The sequence below is a fragment of the Podospora pseudocomata genome, chromosome 7 (assembly GCF_035222375.1).
Source record: "Podospora pseudocomata strain CBS 415.72m chromosome 7, whole genome shotgun sequence".
Taxonomy (NCBI): Eukaryota; Fungi; Ascomycota; class Sordariomycetes; order Sordariales; family Podosporaceae; genus Podospora; species Podospora pseudocomata.
Window position 1 is genome coordinate 3,383,042 of NC_085891.1, and position 18,228 is coordinate 3,401,269.

Consider the following 18,228-nt stretch of genomic DNA (forward strand, 5'->3'; position numbering starts at 1 on the left):
GACAAATTGCCCATTTCATTGGGAGACAAGACAGGAACAACCAGAAAATACATGCAGACGTGCCCTTCGCCATGCTTTCTATGTTCTTCTTTGGATCATTGGTTTGTGTCTGATCACTTGCAATATAATATGTACATGAATCAGGTCAAAAACACCCCCTAAACTCCCCAGTCCAGTCCTCCGCTGACCTCTTATCCTTTATAGAGAGTTTAACTCAACCCGTTCTACCGGTGTTTGAAAAACAATGCAGAGGATATAACGCATGCATTACAGGGCAAGGTCCGTCCCGTCTACCGAATGATGCCCGTGCCCGCCTTCTACCCTCAAAATATGTACCATGTTTTGATCATGAGAAACCAGCTCCAGTCCACTACAACATAAAACACATTGCGACCATGACAGTGCTCTATAGTTACAAGACAAGTCTAGCAGTCCAGCAACAAACCACATGATTATTTACCAGGCGCAGGCGTGGCACTACCGCTCGCTTGCCTTTGGTGTTGAGCAGCTTGTTGCTGCTGCTGTTGCTGTTGCTGCTGTTGCTGCTGTTGCTGAGCCTGCTGGTGCTGAGCCTGCTGGGCAGCAAGTTGAGCAACTTGCTGGGCTTGTGCTTGTTGCACTGCCGCTGCTTGGTGAGCCTGCGGGTTATGTGGCTGCTGTTGCTGGGCCTGCTGCTGGGCTTGTTGAGCCTGCTGCTGGGCTTGGATCTGGGCAGCTTGGGCCTGCTGCTGAGCCCGCAGCAATGAAGCGTATTGATGCGGGCTCGTGGTTGCTGTCATGGCGTTCAAGCCTGGTTGGTGTCCCAGCTGCCCAGCCGCAGCGCTCATAGCGGCCTGCTGGTGAGCTTGGGCAAGCTGGTGATTCTGGGCGTTCTGGACGATGATCCTGCCCACTTGCTCCATGGCAAGGTTCCTGGCCTCCTGTTGCGTGAGGCCTGGACTCTTGTTCCGATAATGCACCTCCAACTCAGCGATGCGCTGCTGTACTGCAGGGTTAAGAGCCCCACCCGCCACTCTGGGGTTTAGCATGGGCATCGTCAGCCCAGCGCCTGGTGAAGTAGCCAAGCCACCTCCGTTAAAGGCTGCCATCATGGCCTGGGCGTTGGCATTGGCCATAAATGCTCCTTGGTTTAGACCGTTCACCACACTGCGCATGGGTGAGGGTGAATTCTGGGTTCCATTGACCTGGGGGTGCTGTTGAGGCTGCTGGCCAACCTGCTGAGGCTGTGGCTGCTGCTGAGGCTGCTGGGCCACTCCTTGTTGAGGCTGATGTTGCTGCTGCCCAACCTGCTGTTGCTGGTGGCCGTGAACCTGTTGGTGGGCTTGTTGAGCTGCCGCCTGTTGAGCCTGTTGAGCCGCCTGTCGCTGTTGCTGAGCAAGTCGAATGGCCGCCTGCTGCTGCTGTTGGATGGTTTGAGCCTGCAGCACGAGGTTGAGATCTGGCTGTGGTGTCGCCATTGGCATTCTCTGCTGTGCTTGGAGAGCGGCTTGAAGCTGAGCTTGAGGGATGCCAGCCATGGGAGGAACAAGTGCACCAAGACCATTCAAACGAGCCTGAACGGCAGGTGGCACTGCTCCGAGAGGTGCTTGCATCGGGACCCGTGCTTGCACTCTGTTCTGGGCCACTTGGGCTGGCACGTTCAGCCGGGCAGCGGCGGCGGCGGCCATCAGAGAATTGGCACCAGGCATTTGCCCAGCCTGTGCCGCGGCAAGAGCAGCAGGCGTGCCCGGTACCGCGTGAGGCTGTGGTTTCTGCCGTGTGATGTTAGTGCTGGAAAGACTTGGTGAAAGAGCCGGGATTGTGAAGCTTACCAGATTCTTTCCGAGGGCAACTGCTTGCCGCGCTGTGTATTGAGCCATCCTCTCAGCAAGTTTCTGGTCACGCTCATGCCTCATTATGCTATAATCACGCGGCGTCTTGGCCGGCGGAATCGGCTGCCTGGATGCCTCATTCACCTTACGGCTGGCAACTTGACTGGCTTGTTGTTGAGCCTTCTGGATGGCCGTCTCCCGCCTCTTCGCCAGTTTCCTCATGGCATCAATCATGGCCAAATGCTTCTGGTTGCGGCGCCGTTCTACCCGCATCGTCGTGGTCGGCCTGCGCCTAGGAACCGGAGTGACTGCGCCATTTGGCCCAACTTGCTGCTGGGCCGTCTGGTTCTGCTGCAGGATAGTCCGCTGGGCATTGTCTATACGTAGCTGATATTGCTTAAAGTACGGCGTCTTGGCCAATTCAGTAGGCAGGCCTTCCAGATTGGTCCACCGTTCAAAGCATTCCCAAGGAGTCCGCCGCTCAGCGCCTGAGGAAAAGAGGGATTTTGTCGACATCACGCTGGAAATCAGAGACCAGTTATAGTTGTACTCGAGTGCTAGTGACTTGAGCTGGTTGTCTTCCGCAAAGGTCCATTGCGATGCCATCCTGCATTCAAAGAAGCTCTGAGAAGGCATGGGGTACTCGGTCGGGGGTCGGAATTGGTGACCCGCGTGCAAACGATCTCGAACAGCTTTCATTTCAGGGTTGAATAGCGCAACGGCCGAGTTTTCTGGCTGCGAGTGCGCATTGTTATCTGGCTGCGTGCCGAATATAACTTCATCGCCATCTTCCTTGTCGCTGTCTGAAAGATAGTCGAAGCGACGTCGCTTTCGCGGTGGGCCTTTGTCGGCCAGTACCATCTCGCCCTCGACAAACTTGCTCAGGGGCACAGCTGGTCTCTTCCATTTTGCATCCGGATCATATTCGGGCCCAACAAGGTCGAACTTGGGTACTTGGAGGGGTGATCCATACATGGGAAGGTTCTCGAGCAGGAGTTCAGCCGTCTTACTAGGCTGCAGTCCAAAAACAACCTCGTCATCCTGGAGCGCAAATATCATGGCGGGCGCCACCGTCTCGACCATGGCCTCCAAGTGCTCATCCTCATGTTCCGCCGGTGAATCCGAGTGATCCAATTCGGGAAGTGGCTCTTCTCCTCCTTCACCAGAATCAGTCATTTGAACATCCTGGCCCGGTGCTGTTGGTTTTGGTGGTACAACAGCATTGACCTGAAGCGCGCGGCGTTCCTCGGGGCTTGAGTAAACCCATTCTGCGCACGCATACGCAAGATTCCGAGCAACTGCCCTTTTCCACTTGCGCTCTTCTCGGAAGTCTGTCCTCATCCACTTCATTTCCTGGAGCAAAACATCCTGGTGTGACGGGGGCCTGGTCGGCTCTGGACACCTCATAGGTTGTCTCAGGGACCACTTGTCATGCTGCTGTAGATGGTAAACCCTTCTCAGAATCTTGCACGCCTGGTGATCGAGTATCGACAGGTACTGGTCAGACGTGGAGACTGTCTTGTGGGCCTGGTTAAGAAGTTTCTCAATAGGCTTCATCCAGGTAGATGTGCGGGTAAACCCTTCAATGAAAAGCGGAGTGAAATAGTCATCCGAAGGTATATATCCAGGCCTCTGGCGATTGATCGCCAACACACTGTCATCAACCGTCTTGTGTGTTTTCTTTGCCGGCTTGCCGAAAATAACTGTGGGGACACTTCTTCGCCGTCGATCGCGTTCCCTATTCGCGAGCAGCTTCAGTTGCGGGGCTGAGAGGTTCTTTTCCGAATCATTATCTGCCTCCTCGGGGACCGGGGGTTCGGTGGCCTGGGGCGCTGGAGGCTCAATGGTAATGGTTGGAACTTCCCTGGCTGGGGTTGCCCGTTGTTGTGTGACAGCGACATTTTCGTCCTTCGAAATCCCTACAGGTGTTGGCGTGGACCTTGAAACCGGGGTAGGTGTAGCCTTGGTGACTGCTTCGAGAGCTGAGGGCCGCTGTGGGACTTCTGTCGGTCGTGTTGGAACAGAAACATCCAAGTCCATCGGCGCAACTGAGCTAGCTTCCCGCCTTTCGCTCACAGGTCCCGGAGTGGGTGATAGTCCATTCGCAAGAGGTGGTGTGCTCTGCATCACAGTTTGCCCAACAACTTGAGCCGCATTTTGAACAGGTTTCGCTAATGCTTCGGCGGAAGATTTGCCGGTGGAACGGGCCTCTGCAGGGCTCAGGGCTTTATCTTCTGGCTCCTGAGGTGACGCTGAGCTACCCTCATGTGCAAGCTGTGCTGCAGCAGACTCCTGAAGAAGCTGGGCCTCAACACCACTCATTACTGCCGGATTCGACTCGTCCAACGAAGTTGCATCTGACGTAGGATTGCTTGCGTTCCGTTCGCCTCCCCTATCTCCTGCTGTAACATCCTCTGGAGCCTTGACGCCATTCGTCTCGTCTGCTCTTTCCACATACGGTGGTCCTTCATTCTCGGGACTCGTGTTTGCCGAATCTGCCACAGCAGGAGTTTGTGCCGACAAGGCGGTGGAGCCAGGAGAGGATAGAGCATCTTGGTACCGTGACAAGTCTGCCATTGCTGGGGCTGAACCTGAGTCTTTCGGGCTCGCAACACTGTCGACATCCATCGATCCGGGGGCATGTTCGAGAGGGACAGCATTCGTGATGATACGCGGTTTCGCTGACGCTGGCGCTGATGGATGATCAGGCTGCGCCAGAGAGGGTGTGGTGATGGTACCATTCGTGGCGATATGGTTGCTTGTCGCGGTGGTTAGCGGTAAGGAGGACGATGCTTTCTCATGTAGGTCAGTATGTAAGCCATTCTGTCCAAGCGATACTGCTTTCGAATTATCGGGCGCGGCCAGGGGTAACGGAGTCGAGGTTGTCGTCGTTGTCGAAGACTGTGGTAGGACCTGTTGGTCCTGCACCGTCAACGGAGACTTCGGGGTGCTGAGTTGAGCATCATTCGCTACGTTGGCGGCAGGCTCATTGGCCCGGGAATCCTTGATGGAAGAATGGGGCACATTCTCAATAGTTGCAGGTTGGGAGTGAGCTGGAAGAGTTCGTGCGTCGAATAGGACTTTTCGGCGCGGGAACTTGGCGAGCTTTCCCAGTCGTCGGCCTCTATAAGTTCACCAGGTTAGAACAAGAGCCAGAGTGACGCGACGGCACGGTGTCACGTCGCTGAGGACATAAAACAGCCTAGAGTTGCAGATATGAGATGGTACGTACTGAGTGAAGTCAGTGTCAATCAAGAAAGATGTTTCGGCTGGTGCTGTCGGGGCCGCGTCGAGGTTGCTGAGGTCCAGGTTCGGAATGCCATCTTCGTCGGTCGCAACAGCATATAGTTCGCGCAGCTTGCGCTTCCGCGACTGCACAATTGAGCTACACCAGGTTAATACCGACTTTTGCATATCAAAATGGTCGGAAAATTGAGCTCTATCGAATGCACCGCTACTTACCTCAAGCCCTCCCGTTTTGATCGCAGCAGCTTCGCGCGGTCGGCGGGACCGACCTCAGTCATGTCATCAGCGACCGCGACATCCGTTTTTAATCAAACGGATGTGATTATGGGCTTGAGCGAATTGAGCAGACCCAAAATGAGCGATAAGAAATGATGGAAATCACGGGCGTTGCGACTTTCAACACTGCGTCGATTGATTGAAATGGTCGCAAGGCAGAGGGTAAAATCTCTGTCGTGCCGGTTTGGGGGGCTATCAGATAATCCAGAGTCAAGAATGGGAATCGGGCAGCGGCTGGTGGGAATGATGCAGTAAGGGAATCGAAAAATGTTAAGCCGAGATGCATCAGCGCCTGAAGAAAGCGTGAACTCGCCGTTTGGAGAGGTGCTGACGACAGCTGCTGGGGCTGCATTAGAGGGGAAAAGGCCTGGAAAATCCACTAGATTGGGGCATCAACGCGGCAACAGCTTCTGAGTGAGTGAATAACACAGTGTGGATCCATCTTGCCACGGCAGCAAGGGTGTATTGGCGAGAAAGGCACGTCTGCCACTCTGCAGGCGATGCCAAGGAAGGGGGGGCCGCGGCGGCTGAAAGAACGCTGGAAGGGGATGAGAGAGTGAAGAGAGTATGAAGAACTGCTTCTTCCTGGAATAAGAATCCAGTTGCTGCAGATACAGAGGACTTGCTGAATATCCCGTCATGCTGTACCAGAGCCTCGAGCCTCGAGGGAGCCATGATCATGTCTGGCCGCCTTGCCACCAGCCTGCCTTGGAGGCTCATGAACGTCCCTGCTCAGGGCTATCGACGGCTGATCTCGGCAGGTTGGGATGGTGTCGATGCTGAAGCATGAGGTGTTCGAGGGCTGTAGTAACGAAAACAGAAGAAAAATCTGTGTCATGGGAAAAAGCAGCCGATCCGGTTGTGAAACCCAAAGTGTGGAGTGAGGAAAGTGTCAGCATCCTGAAGCTTGTTGGATGACATTCATGGATGTCTTTTCGGATAATAAGCTTTCTAAGCCATTCTGCCTGACCGATCAGGCATAAAGTACTACACGATGCGGCCCTCGGCACAGTCCCAATAGCAAACCTTACACATTGGCATTTGTAGGACCCACTTAAATGTTGGCGCATTTGTGCTCTAGTACCTCGACATCATCCACCTCTTCTTGACTTCGCATTCAACTTCCCAGTCACACAACCCCCTTGCCTTGCACAACATCAAAATGCCTTCACCACCTCCAAAGATTGCCATCTCTCTGGGAGGCAGCGGCAGCGGCTCTCAAATCAAAAAGCGCACCCGTCCCACCTTCGGCAAACGACACCGCGCCAGCGCAAATGACCAAAACTACGACGATTCCGACTCTGACAATTCCCAGAGCGACAATGGCCGCTCCGGCAGCAAGCGCAACGGTCGCGCCGAGACTATCCTGACCTATGGCGACGACGAGTTTACTTCTTCCTCATTCAGGTCTCGGAAGGACAGTCACAGGGGCAGCGACAGAGAAAGGGACAGTCGCAGAGACAGAGACGGCCACAGAGAAAGAGAAAGAGAAAGAGAAAGATCCAGAGACAGGGAAAGATCCTCTCACAACCGGCGGCGACGACGCTCCCCCTCTCCCTCCCAAACCACCGACCAGCAAGACTCCAAAAAGCCCGTCCAGTGGGGCCTCACCATCAACCCCAAATCCACCAACTCCAGATCCTCCCCCCTCAAGAGAAGCCCCTCTCCGGATCAGGCTTCAAAGCCCCCCAAATCTCTCAACGACGAAGCTCTCGAGTCCCTCCTCGGGGCATCATCTCAGCCCAAGAAGCGCAAGCTCAATTTCGAATCAGAAGACCCAGACCGCGAACCCCAAGCAGAGGACTACGAGGCCGTGCCTATCGACGACTTTGGCGCGGCTTTGCTGCGCAACTTTGGCTGGAACGGCCAAATGCAGGGCAAGGTCAAAGAGGTGAAACGACATGCTGATCTCGCAGGCTTGGGCGCAAGAAACTTGAAAGCAGGCGAGGAGACGGGGACCTGGGACCCGAAGGCGGGAATGCACAAAAAGGATACGAGGCCGGTTCGTCTCAATGATTACCGCAAAGAAGAGGAAAAAAAGCGGCAGCGGCGTGAGGATCAACGCGGGCATAACAGTTACAGACGTGAGCTAGAGCGGGAAAGGGAGCAGGAACGTGAGCGAGGCCGAGACAGATGAAAAAGAACAGGGGCAGTTCCCCGTGGGAACGTCTATAAAATATGTCTAGGTCGAACTTTTGGTCATGATCCTCTTCCAAGTCCCAGGTCACTCATATCATCATCATAATGTATCTCGTTATTGTTTGTATGTCGTAGCTAATACATTCAGCAGGTACATGCTTCTACTGCGTGCTCTTTTGATCCCAGCTCCTCGGCTACATTTCGCCACACGAAAAGAAAAAAGGGTATACTAAATAACACAATCATCCTCAAATACCGAAACGGGCATGTTAAACTTGGTCTCATTACAACAGCTTCGAGGTCCCCCTGGCACTCTGCCCTCGCCCTTGCACCATGTCTCTTCTCTCACTGCACCAATCATTGAGCCTTGCTCGAAACCGCATGTACTGAAAAAACACTATTCTGCGACGCGGTATTGGTCAACCGAGTGTTCTTCTCGCGATCTAGCTGCTCATATTGAGCAGCCGTGGCATTGCTGAACTGTCTTGCCGAAACACCGTGCTGGAACAAAATATCCAGAGAGCGAGCCGAGAGGCCGTTAGTCTCAGGGATGCGGAACCAAGTGTAGGTAGCACTAATGAGGCAAAGGACTGCGTAGACGAAGCCCGTCCGCGATCCGAGTCCCCAGCCGCCTTCACTAGGCGCGCTCAACATCTTGGGTGTCAAGAAGTGGTTGATCAGGTTGGATCCCAGGTATGCGCCGCGAGCTGCTGAGAGGGTGACAGCGCGGTAGCGAATAGACGGTATTTCAGATACAATTGAGTAGCAGATCGGGCCGACAGTAAGGTCGTACACCATGGTGTAGACGGTCAACACTCCACCAGCTGCCCATCCCGAGACGTTAGCTGGGGCGTAGGAAGCACCACCGCATGCCACCAGGAGTAACGCCATCACAAGGAGGCCGTAGAAGTAAATGGATCGCCGACCCATGTACGCCATCAACCACCAGGAGGCCAGTGTTCCAAGCAGTCCTGCAGCGGGCAAAGCCATGTTGACAGACAAAGACTGGCTGGCGTCCAACCCGGAATTCTCGAAAAGCTTGGGACCCCACGCAATGATGCTGGAGCCGCACATGGCCTGGATAGTCCACGCAATGCAGGCGATCTCGGTTCTCCGGGCGTCAGAGCCTTTGAGCATGAGCTTGATTCTCTCCCACTTGCCAAGCTGGGCGATCTCAGCGTCCTTCATATGTTCCTGCTGAATGGTGTGCTGCATTAGGGCAAGCTTCTCTTCGGCCATGCTCGGATCTCCTTTGCGAACTAGCTTAACGATCGCCTGCCGGCCACGGGCTATCTCACCCTTTTGGATGTACCAGTATGGAGACTCGGGGGCTAACCAAATACCAATGGCGAGCAGGAATGTGAAGATCCATTGAAGACCGAAAGGGATCCTGAAGGCCCATTCAGTGCGGAAAGCCACCGAGAAGCCCTTGATAGCTCCTGCTGACAGCAGCTGGCCAATAACCCAGCAAAGATTGTTCCACGTAGTCAAGATGGGACGAAGCTGAATAGTGGACACCTCGGAGGCGTAGGCAGGGCTGACGACCTGGAAGACACCCCATGGGATACCCTGGAGGAAGAACCCGACGCACAATATCATGATGTTGGGCGCGAAGAAAGGCATGGCGATGAGAGTGGCTGAGAAAATAAGCATCAGGAGTGTCGTCCACTTGTAACCGAACCATTTGGTACACGGCGTTGTAACAAAGATCCCGATGATGGAGCCAATCTGCGCCGTGAGCGGCAGAAGAACCTTCCAAATGTATTCAACCTAGAAACGAAACAACACATTAGTACACACCACATTGGCCAAACCACGGGGGCTTCTCCTAGGAAGCAAGCGACTCTTACCTCATATTTCCCATCGGCTGTTAGAACGCCGTACTTGCGGTTGAAGGGTTCCAGGGTAAAGAGGTATGTCATCAGGGCAAGACCGTAACCCTCCATTATGATGGTTCCGGAAAAGCCGATCGAATACATGATCAAGCGCCTGTCTGCCTTGAGGGCCTCGCCAAAAGTCATCTCTCTTTCACGCTGCTCAGCGGACTCGGCAAGCGTCACATTATAGAGCTCGACTTGGGCTGATTGTTCGGCATCATTGGCGTTTTTGGGCAAGCCACTCCCCAGCCCTGACTTTTGCTTGGACATGGTTGTCGATTGTGGTGTTGCTGTGGGTGTAGACGGTGACAAGTCGCAGGTTGTATGGTATTGGGGTTTTGAAGTGAGGACTCAGCGAAGATAAACGACAGACTGTTTGGTCGAGCGGTACTGAGGTCAAAACTAGGAGCGGGAATAGGAGGGGAGATACAATAGGTAAACGGAGTTGAGGGGAGATAGAACTCAAAGTCAGAGACCGTCCTCTCAAGTTCTGGTGCTGATCAACCGCTGCGGGGGATTGGTTGATGATTCGACTGGGGGTGGCTGTTGGGGAAGGAGCGCGACTTCGTTCTTATACAAGGCCGGCGGCCGCAGCAGGGCAGATACGATGACGATGACGATTGGACAGGGCGGAGAAACGGAAGGTTCGAGGGTGTCCTGCTTGGATGACATGAGTGGCCATGTCATGAGGTGCCTGCCGTCTGGTTGAGTCCGGTCAAGCTTGAGACCGGTTTGCCCTTGGGGAACAGATGGCTCCTTCCTTGGGAGTCGCCCGGACGTGGGGTTAGGTTCTCGGTAACCTGGAACGGGGCCGAAAGGTTCTGCGCACCTGGGAGGCGGTTATTGGCTTCTGCTGAAGACTTCAGACGCGCCGTTGACACTGGCTAGGTAGTGGTGAAAGGGGCTCGGGGTCCAAGGAGGAGTCGGATTCCTCCTTGGATTCCGCCTTTCTGATGACCGGGCCGAACCTTAGCTACTTAGCTCAGTGCTTCTTTCGACATCACACGACTCACGAGATACATCTTGAAGATCCCTGTCGATCCTCGTGGGAGCGCCTCTTCAACTTAATCCCCTCATTCCTGGCGCTAGCAACTGTTGGGCTAACTAAAACGGATGCTGAACCGGCCATGAGACTTGTGGCCGATAGTTACCAGAACTGAGAATGGCCTCTATATTTTTAGTAACTACGAGTAGGAGTCTCACCAGTGAGAGGTTGGTGTTTTACCGTGAAGTGGACTATTAGTATGATGAAGATCCAACACTCTTGGGGCCGTAGTTGCTCTCCAGAGATGCCAGGTATCCGGTGGACGTTAAGAGATGCCCAAGGGGTGGTGACTTTCATAGCAATGGATCATGCGTCACCGTTCCCGGCTTACGGGGTGTTTATCCCTCGACGCCTCTGAACTTAGTTTTCGTCTACTGCGGGTGGCTTTCTGCTAGGTACCATGGTCAGTTCCTTGGTGGCTTAAGTTACCAACTGCAAGGTGGTCAGGTGGTGTATTATCCTTTGCCGATTATTTCAAAGGCACGACAATCGCGGTGATACTGGGTAATGGCTTAGAAATATTCCATCTCGGCTCCATGCCGGCTCCTTGGTCGGACAACGGTCAGATAATGGGCTCAGAATTGTGCCAACCGACGCATTTCCGTCCTTTTCAATTTCACAGCTCCCTAAGGCCATGGCCGTTATTATATTACCCAGTAACCACTACACGTTGAGAATGTTTCTAGGTTTTGGAGCACCCTATGGCACATGTATAATCCTGGATCATAGCTCACCTGTTTCTCGTGGGTCTATGGAGTAGCAGGTTTGAAGTATTACTTGAACCATAAGATTTGGTCAACATCTTGTAACGGGAATTTTGATCACTATCCAAGTCCCAACTCAAGCTTGCAAAAGAGACATTCATGATTGGCTTCCAGATGCTGTTGACATAGATGCCTGCTAATGGATATGAGCAAGGAGGGCCCCAAATGGCTCAAGCAAGCTTTGATCCGAATGTTTGACGGAACTTCTGTGCGATGTCAGTGTTGCTCTGCTTTCCCTTGCCCATCTAGTGGTGTATCACATGTGAAAGGCTATAAAGAAAACAATTGATTGCACTTTTAATTGGCCAGGGCTGGCACGACATCCATTGGACATGTCAGCAAAGAGCTGATAGTTCATATCCACCTGCTATAAACCATATACACACATAGACAGCTGTAGTCCATGGCACTTAAAGCTCATGAACATGTAGTCTAACAGCACATAGTGAAAATCACTGCCGCGAACGTGTAAAGTTCCCAGGTAGGCGCACGGCCTGTCCCAATTGGTGTTTCAGTGCATGCCTCCAAGATGGGATTGTTGAGATTGTTGAGCAGAAGCAGATGACGTGGAGATTTTGATGCACCTCACCTTAACGGGGAACAGACCGCAAGACAGGGTGGTGGAAGCAACCTGGTCAAGTGGTGGTGAATTTAAGAAACGGTTACCAAACCGGGGCCAAGAAGCTGAAAATGCTTGTTCGCTCTGGCCAGAGCTTTGGCCAACCAGGATGAAGGAGATGAGCTGGACAGGAGAGGGCTTGATGCCAGGGTGAAAACAAAACAGCTGCGGGCGAGATTGCTGAGATTTGGAGATTTGCTTGCCGTGCCAAGACACAGTGGGAACACCCCAGGAAACACCCCACAGCGTCTGCCAGCTCGCTTCTCACCGCCAAAAGGTCCAGGGGACTGGGGTCTGGTGGACTGGGCACCTCCTTTCTCCTGGCCTGTCAAAAACTACAAACCAAGCTGTGTGTTGTGGACAAAGCTCCCACAACTTCTCTCCCCCTCGAACTTCCTTCCTCCCTCCCTGCCCGCAGAACAGTCACCAGTCCACCCGTCCAACTGCAAGCATTTGGACTCCGGACTGCAACTGTTGCAGCTGTTGCAAACATGTCGAAACCAGACGCTGCCAACGGCAATGGCACCGCCCTCAACTTTAAGTTCATTGAGACGCCCAAGGCCGGTCCTTTCACCTTTGAGAAGTCGGAGGACTGTGGTGTCCGCACCACCTCGGTGAGTAGTTCTGGAGACCTGTTGGCCTGTTCATCCGATCCAATTGGCCCCCCAATTGGCTTGGGATGAACCCAATTCACAGCTATCTAACGTGTTCGTATCCGTCTCCAGTACCCGACCATCAAGAATGCCCCTCTGCCTGCCGATGCCGCTGGCACAGATGCCTTCTCCAACGCCGCCCTCTTTTCTCTCCTGATCGGTGTCCCCTGGTACTTCTCATGGAAGGTTGGTGGTGGCCTGAAGACAACCATCTTCTTCGCCCTCATCACCTCCCTGCCCATCATCTCTGGTTTCTGGCTGGCCACCTCGACCCTTGCCCCCCGCAAGAATGAGAAGGCCAAGTTCCCCGGCCGCCCTGTCGAGCACTACCTCACCTTCAAGAAGCCCGAGGATAAGGCCAAGTATGCTGGCAAGAACAAGATCCCCATGGAGACCTTCCATGAGATGTACTTTGATGGCGAGGTTGACTTCAACGGTGACTGCCTTGAGGTTTTGGAGTACCGCCACGACTGGGCCAGCTTCCGCTTCACTCTCAGCTTGGTCAAGTTCTTCTTCACTGGCATGATTCCCGAGGTCATTATGCACACTCGCTCTCAGGGTATGATTGCTACTATCGGCTTGGTCTTCAGACTTTCGCTAACATGCCCGACCTATCAGATGAGGAGCAGGTCCGTGACCACTACGACCGCGGTGATGACTTTTACGGCTGGTTTCTCGGCCCGCGTATGATCTACACTTCTGGTATCATTGCCGACATCAACAAGGAGGAGTCTTTGGAGCAGCTCCAGGACAACAAGCTTGCTGTTGTTTGCGAAAAGATTGAGCTCAAGAAGGACGAGAAGCTTCTCGACATCGGCTGCGGCTGGGGCACTCTTGCCCGCTTCGCCAGTGTCAACTATGGCGCCAAGACCACCGGTATCACTCTCGGCCGCAACCAGACTGCTTGGGGCAACAAGGCTTTGCGCAATGCTGGCATTCCCGAGGACCAGAGCAAGATTCTGTGCATGGACTACCGTGATATCCCCGTCCCTGAGGGTGGCTACAGCAAGATTACCTGCTTGGAGATGGCCGAGCACGTTGGTGTCCGCCACTTCCACGGTTTCCTCAAGCAGGTTCACAACATGCTCGACGACGATGGTATCTTCTTCTTGCAGATTGCTGGTCTCCGTAAGCACTGGCAGTTTGAGGATCTCATCTGGGGTCTTTTCATGAACAAGTACATCTTCCCCGGCGCCGATGCCTCTACCCCTCTCGGCTGGTTCGTTGACCGCTGCGAGGGCGCTGGCTTCGAGGTCAAGAGCGTTGATACCATTGGTGTTCACTACTCTGGTACTCTCTGGAGATGGTACAGGAACTGGATGGCCAACCAGGACAAGGTTGTTGCCAAGTACGGCAAGAGATGGTTCCGCGTAAGTTTATGACTACTCCTAGCTTTCCGGGTCTGAATGTATCTTGCTAACTTTTGAAATCCTAGATCTGGGAGTTCTTCCTTGCCTACTCTACCATCATCTCTCGCCAGGGTTCCGCCACTTGCTACCAGATCGTTCTCCACAAGAACGACAACGGCTTCCACCGCATCGAGGGCACTCCTTCTCAGCTTGGTCTCCACGGCGCTCTGGCCAATACCAAGGCTGACCTGACCGCCTGGGCTGCTCGTGAGGCTTCCGAGTTTCCCCAGGTGCCTGCCAACTAAGTCGGGTGTGTTGACGGGAGGTAATGACACATCATGACTTTCTTTTTTCGCGGTAGCGATGCGATTAGCGATTGCATTTTCACGTTTCGTTGGTCACTCTTGGTCATCGGCTATCAAAAAGAAACAGGGTTATATAGGGTTTTCCAAAAAGGAGGGGGGACGATACGTGTGATCGTGTATGATGAAAAAGGAAGTTGATAATCATATAGGGATAGATCATGGGAAATACCCTGGTGGATGGGTTCAGGGGTTTAGGGCTGGCTGGTGTTTTGGATGCTGTATGTAGTATTCGTTGCTGCCGAACAGGTTTTAGACAAAATGGATATTATTACGGCATAGTGTTGTTTTCTGGAGCTCGTGTGACGCATAAGAAGAGTCAGCTTTCAGGTAATGTTGACACCTTGCTCTCCTAAAGGACAAGAACTCCACACTGGTGTTTTGCCACTGATTTCACTACGTGTGGAAAAAGAGGGATGGATACCCTGGTTGAGCTGTGCTCGACTGATAGAGGATTCATATGCAATTGAGGGGATTCCCAAGCCACACGATATCGAAACTACGATATGAAGTTAAAGGGACTGTGGGGGTCCTGTGTGTTCATGTCGAGGGGGGTGCCTGTAGTAGGTAGCCTTTGCATTTCCACATAGTAGAACAGACTTTCTGGTTGCAGTAGTCCCTTCTCCACCAAGTAACTGGTATCATCATCAACCTAGGTATATACAAATATCTTACCACTTTTCCCCCCTTTCCTTAACGAATAGGCAGGTTCCCCTTCACTCCTCAAACCCAATCGGCACCAACGCGGCAGCCACATCCCCCACCCCCCTCTCCGTCGCCAAAAGGTTGTACTGGCTCGCCGCGTTTCTCGTGTCTAACACCTCGACCCTCATGCCCATCTCGCCGATCGCCTGTCGCGTCTTTGGGCTGATGGGCCTGTTATATTTACCCACTCCTAGGATCAGGAGATCTATCTCATTCAACCGTTAGCACCTCTCCCTTACTTTTTCCAGTATGTCTGAGAGACGTACCAGGCCTAGGCCAAACAACACTCAACACCCCCAAACTCTCGGGGTCAATCTCCCACTGCCACTTGCTGTTGATCATCTTTTTTCTTGTTCCTTTCCCGTCTTTGGTAAGCCATGGTTTCCACTCAAACGCCTCCCCGCCTATGAGCAAGGCCCCGCTGCCGTTGGTGATTTGCACCCCAGAGTTGAGGGAGAAGCCGTCGTGGTGGCAGACGTCGATGGAGGTGGACGGGACGGGGGTGTTGCCTAGCACGTCAAGGCTGGAGAAGTCGGTAGTCGGGGAGGAGGTCGGGACTGGCTCGTTGTTGTGCGCTAGGGGGGCACCGCCTTTGGAGAGGGTGCGGGAGGGGGAGGAGAAGAAGCAAGCGGCGGATATTCTGGGAGTTGTTGTGAAGTAGCTGAGGAGGGATGGTCTGGAGGTGGTGATGCGACGGAGAGTGGTAAGCCTTCGCGCGGGGGCGGAAAGGGATATGGAGGGTGAGAACGTCGCCATTGTGGTCTGTTAAAGTAAGTTTTATGACATGCGCACCGATTTGGAGCTGGCGCGGGGTAGTGGTGGTGCTGTTGTACGCTCTGCCGTTGGAGGTTGCAGAGACGTTTTGACTTGGAGGAGCTCTCCTCGATTGGAAATAATTTGGGCGGAGCTCGACGTCACTTGCAGGGGTCTTGAAAGCGTGGGTTGGGCAACAGGAAAAGAAAGACGAGACACTTTGGCGTTGGAGAAGACGGGAGACAGCTTGCAATCATTGAACATTTTCGATTCCTTTGCCATCTCCCAACGCCCTCTGTCCCGTTCTCCATGAAAGGCACAGATTAATCAGAAACCTCAAAAGACCCTCAAAGTCTCCTCATAACACCAAAAAAAATTGGGCGAACTTTGTGCTGAATTCCGTCTCGTCGTCTAGCGGCTCAGCAATGGGGCGCTGAGAACCTCCCGCAGCTATGGGGGAATCACGCAAATACCATATCCCACTACTCCCCATGAAAAAAGCAGCCTGAAGTCCATTTCCATTTGCGAACCTCATTCCTGAGTCGAAAGCAGCCCTAACAACAGAGACAGCCAAAACCCGGGCTGTACGTGTACGGCATGCAGCCCTTTTCCCGTGAAGCAATGAGACCATCAAACTAGCACCGTCCGCCCAGACCTGACCCGAGTAAAAGATTGTCGCATTTATTTCTTCTTGTCGGCGGCGGTCTGCTCCTTCAGCACCTTCTTGACGATCTTCTGCTCCTCAATGAGGAAAGCACGGACGATACGGTCACGGACGCAGTTGCCGCATCTTGAGCCACCGTACGCGCGCTGGACGGTCTTCTTGGGCTTGGAGATCTGGGCATACTCCTTGGGGCGGAGGGCGGGGATCTGTAAATCAGTCCTGTCAGTATTTCGTCCGTCTTTGCTACGAGATCCCCTGCAACACAAACGAATCCGCCCTCAAATTCCCCTTCGTCGGTTTCGTGGGCTGTCGGCGGGCCTCGGGTGGTGTGTTGAAAAGCAAACTGAGGTATGAAGTCGAAATGCAGCACAGGAGTTGCGTTTGTTGGAGATGCTCAAGTCGGGGTCGAATCGTTACGGGCGTCGTTTGTCATACGAAGTTTGTATCGAATAATTCAAAAGGTCGATGGAATCGTGGTTTGCTGCTCTACCCATTTTCCCTTTCTCGAACCATTCCTTTCCCCATTCGTGTAGCACTAAAGATTCGAATAAAACTTACACCAGGGAGTTTGATGCCGCAGTCGCCACACTTGGGGGCAGTGCCGCGCTTCTTGATGTGAAGAACACGGAGCTCACCACCGGGAGTCTTGACAACCCGCGTCCGGTTGGACGAGGTGTTGTAGCTGCAAAGAGAAGCTCGAGTCAGCCAAATTATTCTTCCCCGATTTCCAGGTCCACGGTCGGGACAAGACGAATTGATTCGGGGCGACTCACGGGTTCCGGCGACGGTAGGTGACTCTGTTGTTGGCCATTGCTGCGGTGATGTCGCTGTCGTGATGTTTCCGTCGACTCGATCACGGTGTGCTTGGTGGATGAATTTTGAGGGACAGTTTGGAAATTTCTGTGTGGGCGCAAATCCAGGCCCCACCAATTCTCCGGCTTCGAGGGTTGGCAGTTGGCAGCTTGATGCAACGGCTGCCCACGCACTGGCCAAGCCACGAAAGCTGACATAACCGTGTGGCTAGTGCGGGGCTGTCATCTATCTTAACAGCACCAACACCACTTGGGCTCAACCTCCAACTTCACTATCATCTCCGTTGCTCACAAGTGAATCGTGGGGAGCTCTAGAAACAAGACTGAATAACTATTCCCAAGACATGATATTCCTCACTGGACCAGCCAACTCCAAACTCCAATATGGCATATTAAAACCCCGCTTCCATACATGTTATTCCGTCTTCACCCTCTTCCGATCAGGATCACCCCAAAAAGGATCATCCACTGCTCGCCATTGTTTGATGCCTTTGGGATCTCTTTTTTGACTGGCGTTAACTCTGTTCCATATAGCCTTGGTCTCCGGGCTGCCCAAGGCATCGCGGAAGCTGCCCAGCTCTTTGGTTGTAGAATCAACAGACTGCATAAAGGCGCCATACATGGCCTCGGCTAGATGTTATGGGTGACTATGGTCAGAATACGAAAAGGAGGGTTGAGCAGGGGTTGGAGGGGGGCATACGGGAGGGTTGTTTGGTATTCAGCGGCTCCAGCATGCGCGGAAGCGCCGAGCGAAGCCGTCGAAGCTGTATCCGACGTTAGAATATACCCCCGGATCACAACGAGTAAGTTAACCAGTGTGCATAACTTGCCTTGAGATGCAGCTGGTTCAAGTGATAGAGTGCATCCTCCAGCTTCTCCTCCTCCTGCTGCGCGCTGTCTTTGGCTGGCTGGGCCTGGGTTGAATGATTGCTGGCCATTTCTGCTATTTCCAGGGTGCCGCCTCTCGTTTCACCGACAGTGATGGATGCAAGGCACAGACCGACGGTGAGTTGAAGCTCTTGAGAGCTCACTTTGATGAGGGGTGGGAGCGAGATGAGGGGGCCGCAACGGCTGCAGATATTATGTATCCGAATATGAATGTTTACATGAGGTAGGCTTTCATCCAGAATCCCCTAACATGGAGCAATCAACC

The 18,228-nt window shown here is 53.4% G+C and overlaps 8 protein-coding genes across 8 annotated transcripts; 3 read left to right on the forward strand and 5 right to left on the reverse strand.

Annotated features, from left to right (window-relative positions):
- Positions 1 to 248: 248 nt before the first annotated feature.
- On the reverse strand, positions 249 to 6,229 carry eaf1 (RNA polymerase II transcription elongation factor SpEAF). Its single transcript, XM_062893973.1, is given in 5 exon segments — positions 249 to 1,751; positions 1,812 to 4,935; positions 5,044 to 5,196; positions 5,274 to 5,851; positions 5,861 to 6,229. Coding segments are annotated over 4 exon segments (4,638 nt in total). The 5' UTR covers positions 5,336 to 5,851; positions 5,861 to 6,229; the 3' UTR covers positions 249 to 452.
- A 266-nt stretch (positions 6,230 to 6,495) lies between these two features.
- On the forward strand, positions 6,496 to 7,970 carry QC762_711240 (uncharacterized protein; the record flags this gene model as incomplete). The annotated part of the gene is made up of 2 exons (XM_062893974.1): positions 6,496 to 7,447; positions 7,624 to 7,970. 2 exons carry the CDS (start codon positions 6,496 to 6,498, stop codon positions 7,650 to 7,652), a joined length of 981 nt encoding a protein of 326 aa, XP_062739829.1. The 3' UTR covers positions 7,653 to 7,970.
- Positions 7,516 to 10,189, reverse strand: QC762_711250 (uncharacterized protein). The gene is made up of 2 exons (XM_062893975.1): positions 9,323 to 10,189; positions 7,516 to 9,242 (listed from the first exon to the last, which is right to left on the reverse strand). The coding sequence occupies exons 1-2, from the start codon at positions 9,617 to 9,619 to the stop codon at positions 7,830 to 7,832; spliced, it is 1,710 nt and encodes a 569-aa protein (XP_062739830.1). The 5' UTR covers positions 9,620 to 10,189; the 3' UTR covers positions 7,516 to 7,829.
- Positions 10,190 to 11,939: 1,750 nt separating this feature from the next.
- On the forward strand, positions 11,940 to 14,084 carry MT2 (Sphingolipid C9-methyltransferase 2; the record flags this gene model as incomplete). The annotated part of the gene is made up of 4 exons (XM_062893976.1): positions 11,940 to 12,391; positions 12,503 to 12,989; positions 13,049 to 13,800; positions 13,866 to 14,084. Exons 1-4 carry the CDS (start codon positions 12,269 to 12,271, stop codon positions 14,082 to 14,084), a joined length of 1,581 nt encoding a protein of 526 aa, XP_062739831.1. The 5' UTR covers positions 11,940 to 12,268.
- A 585-nt stretch (positions 14,085 to 14,669) lies between these two features.
- On the reverse strand, positions 14,670 to 15,602 carry QC762_711270 (uncharacterized protein; the record flags this gene model as incomplete). Its single annotated transcript, XM_062893977.1, has 2 exons — positions 14,670 to 15,051; positions 15,113 to 15,602. The coding sequence occupies 2 exons, from the start codon at positions 15,600 to 15,602 to the stop codon at positions 14,858 to 14,860; spliced, it is 684 nt and encodes a 227-aa protein (XP_062739832.1). The 3' UTR covers positions 14,670 to 14,857.
- Positions 15,603 to 15,630: 28 nt separating this feature from the next.
- On the forward strand, positions 15,631 to 17,113 carry QC762_0114400 (uncharacterized protein; the record flags this gene model as incomplete). Its single annotated transcript, XM_062884337.1, has 2 exons — positions 15,631 to 15,783; positions 16,170 to 17,113. 2 exons carry the CDS (start codon positions 15,631 to 15,633, stop codon positions 16,236 to 16,238), a joined length of 222 nt encoding a protein of 73 aa, XP_062739833.1. The 3' UTR covers positions 16,239 to 17,113.
- On the reverse strand, positions 16,281 to 17,074 carry RPL34B (60S ribosomal protein L34B; the record flags this gene model as incomplete). Its single annotated transcript, XM_062893978.1, has 3 exons — positions 16,281 to 16,469; positions 16,822 to 16,945; positions 17,037 to 17,074. The coding sequence occupies 3 exons, from the start codon at positions 17,072 to 17,074 to the stop codon at positions 16,281 to 16,283; spliced, it is 351 nt and encodes a 116-aa protein (XP_062739834.1).
- A 377-nt stretch (positions 17,114 to 17,490) lies between the features above and the next one.
- QC762_711285 (uncharacterized protein) lies at positions 17,491 to 18,013 on the reverse strand (the record flags this gene model as incomplete). Its single annotated transcript, XM_062893979.1, has 2 exons — positions 17,491 to 17,705; positions 17,902 to 18,013. The coding sequence occupies 2 exons, from the start codon at positions 18,011 to 18,013 to the stop codon at positions 17,491 to 17,493; spliced, it is 327 nt and encodes a 108-aa protein (XP_062739835.1).
- Between the last annotated feature and the right edge of the window lie 215 nt (positions 18,014 to 18,228).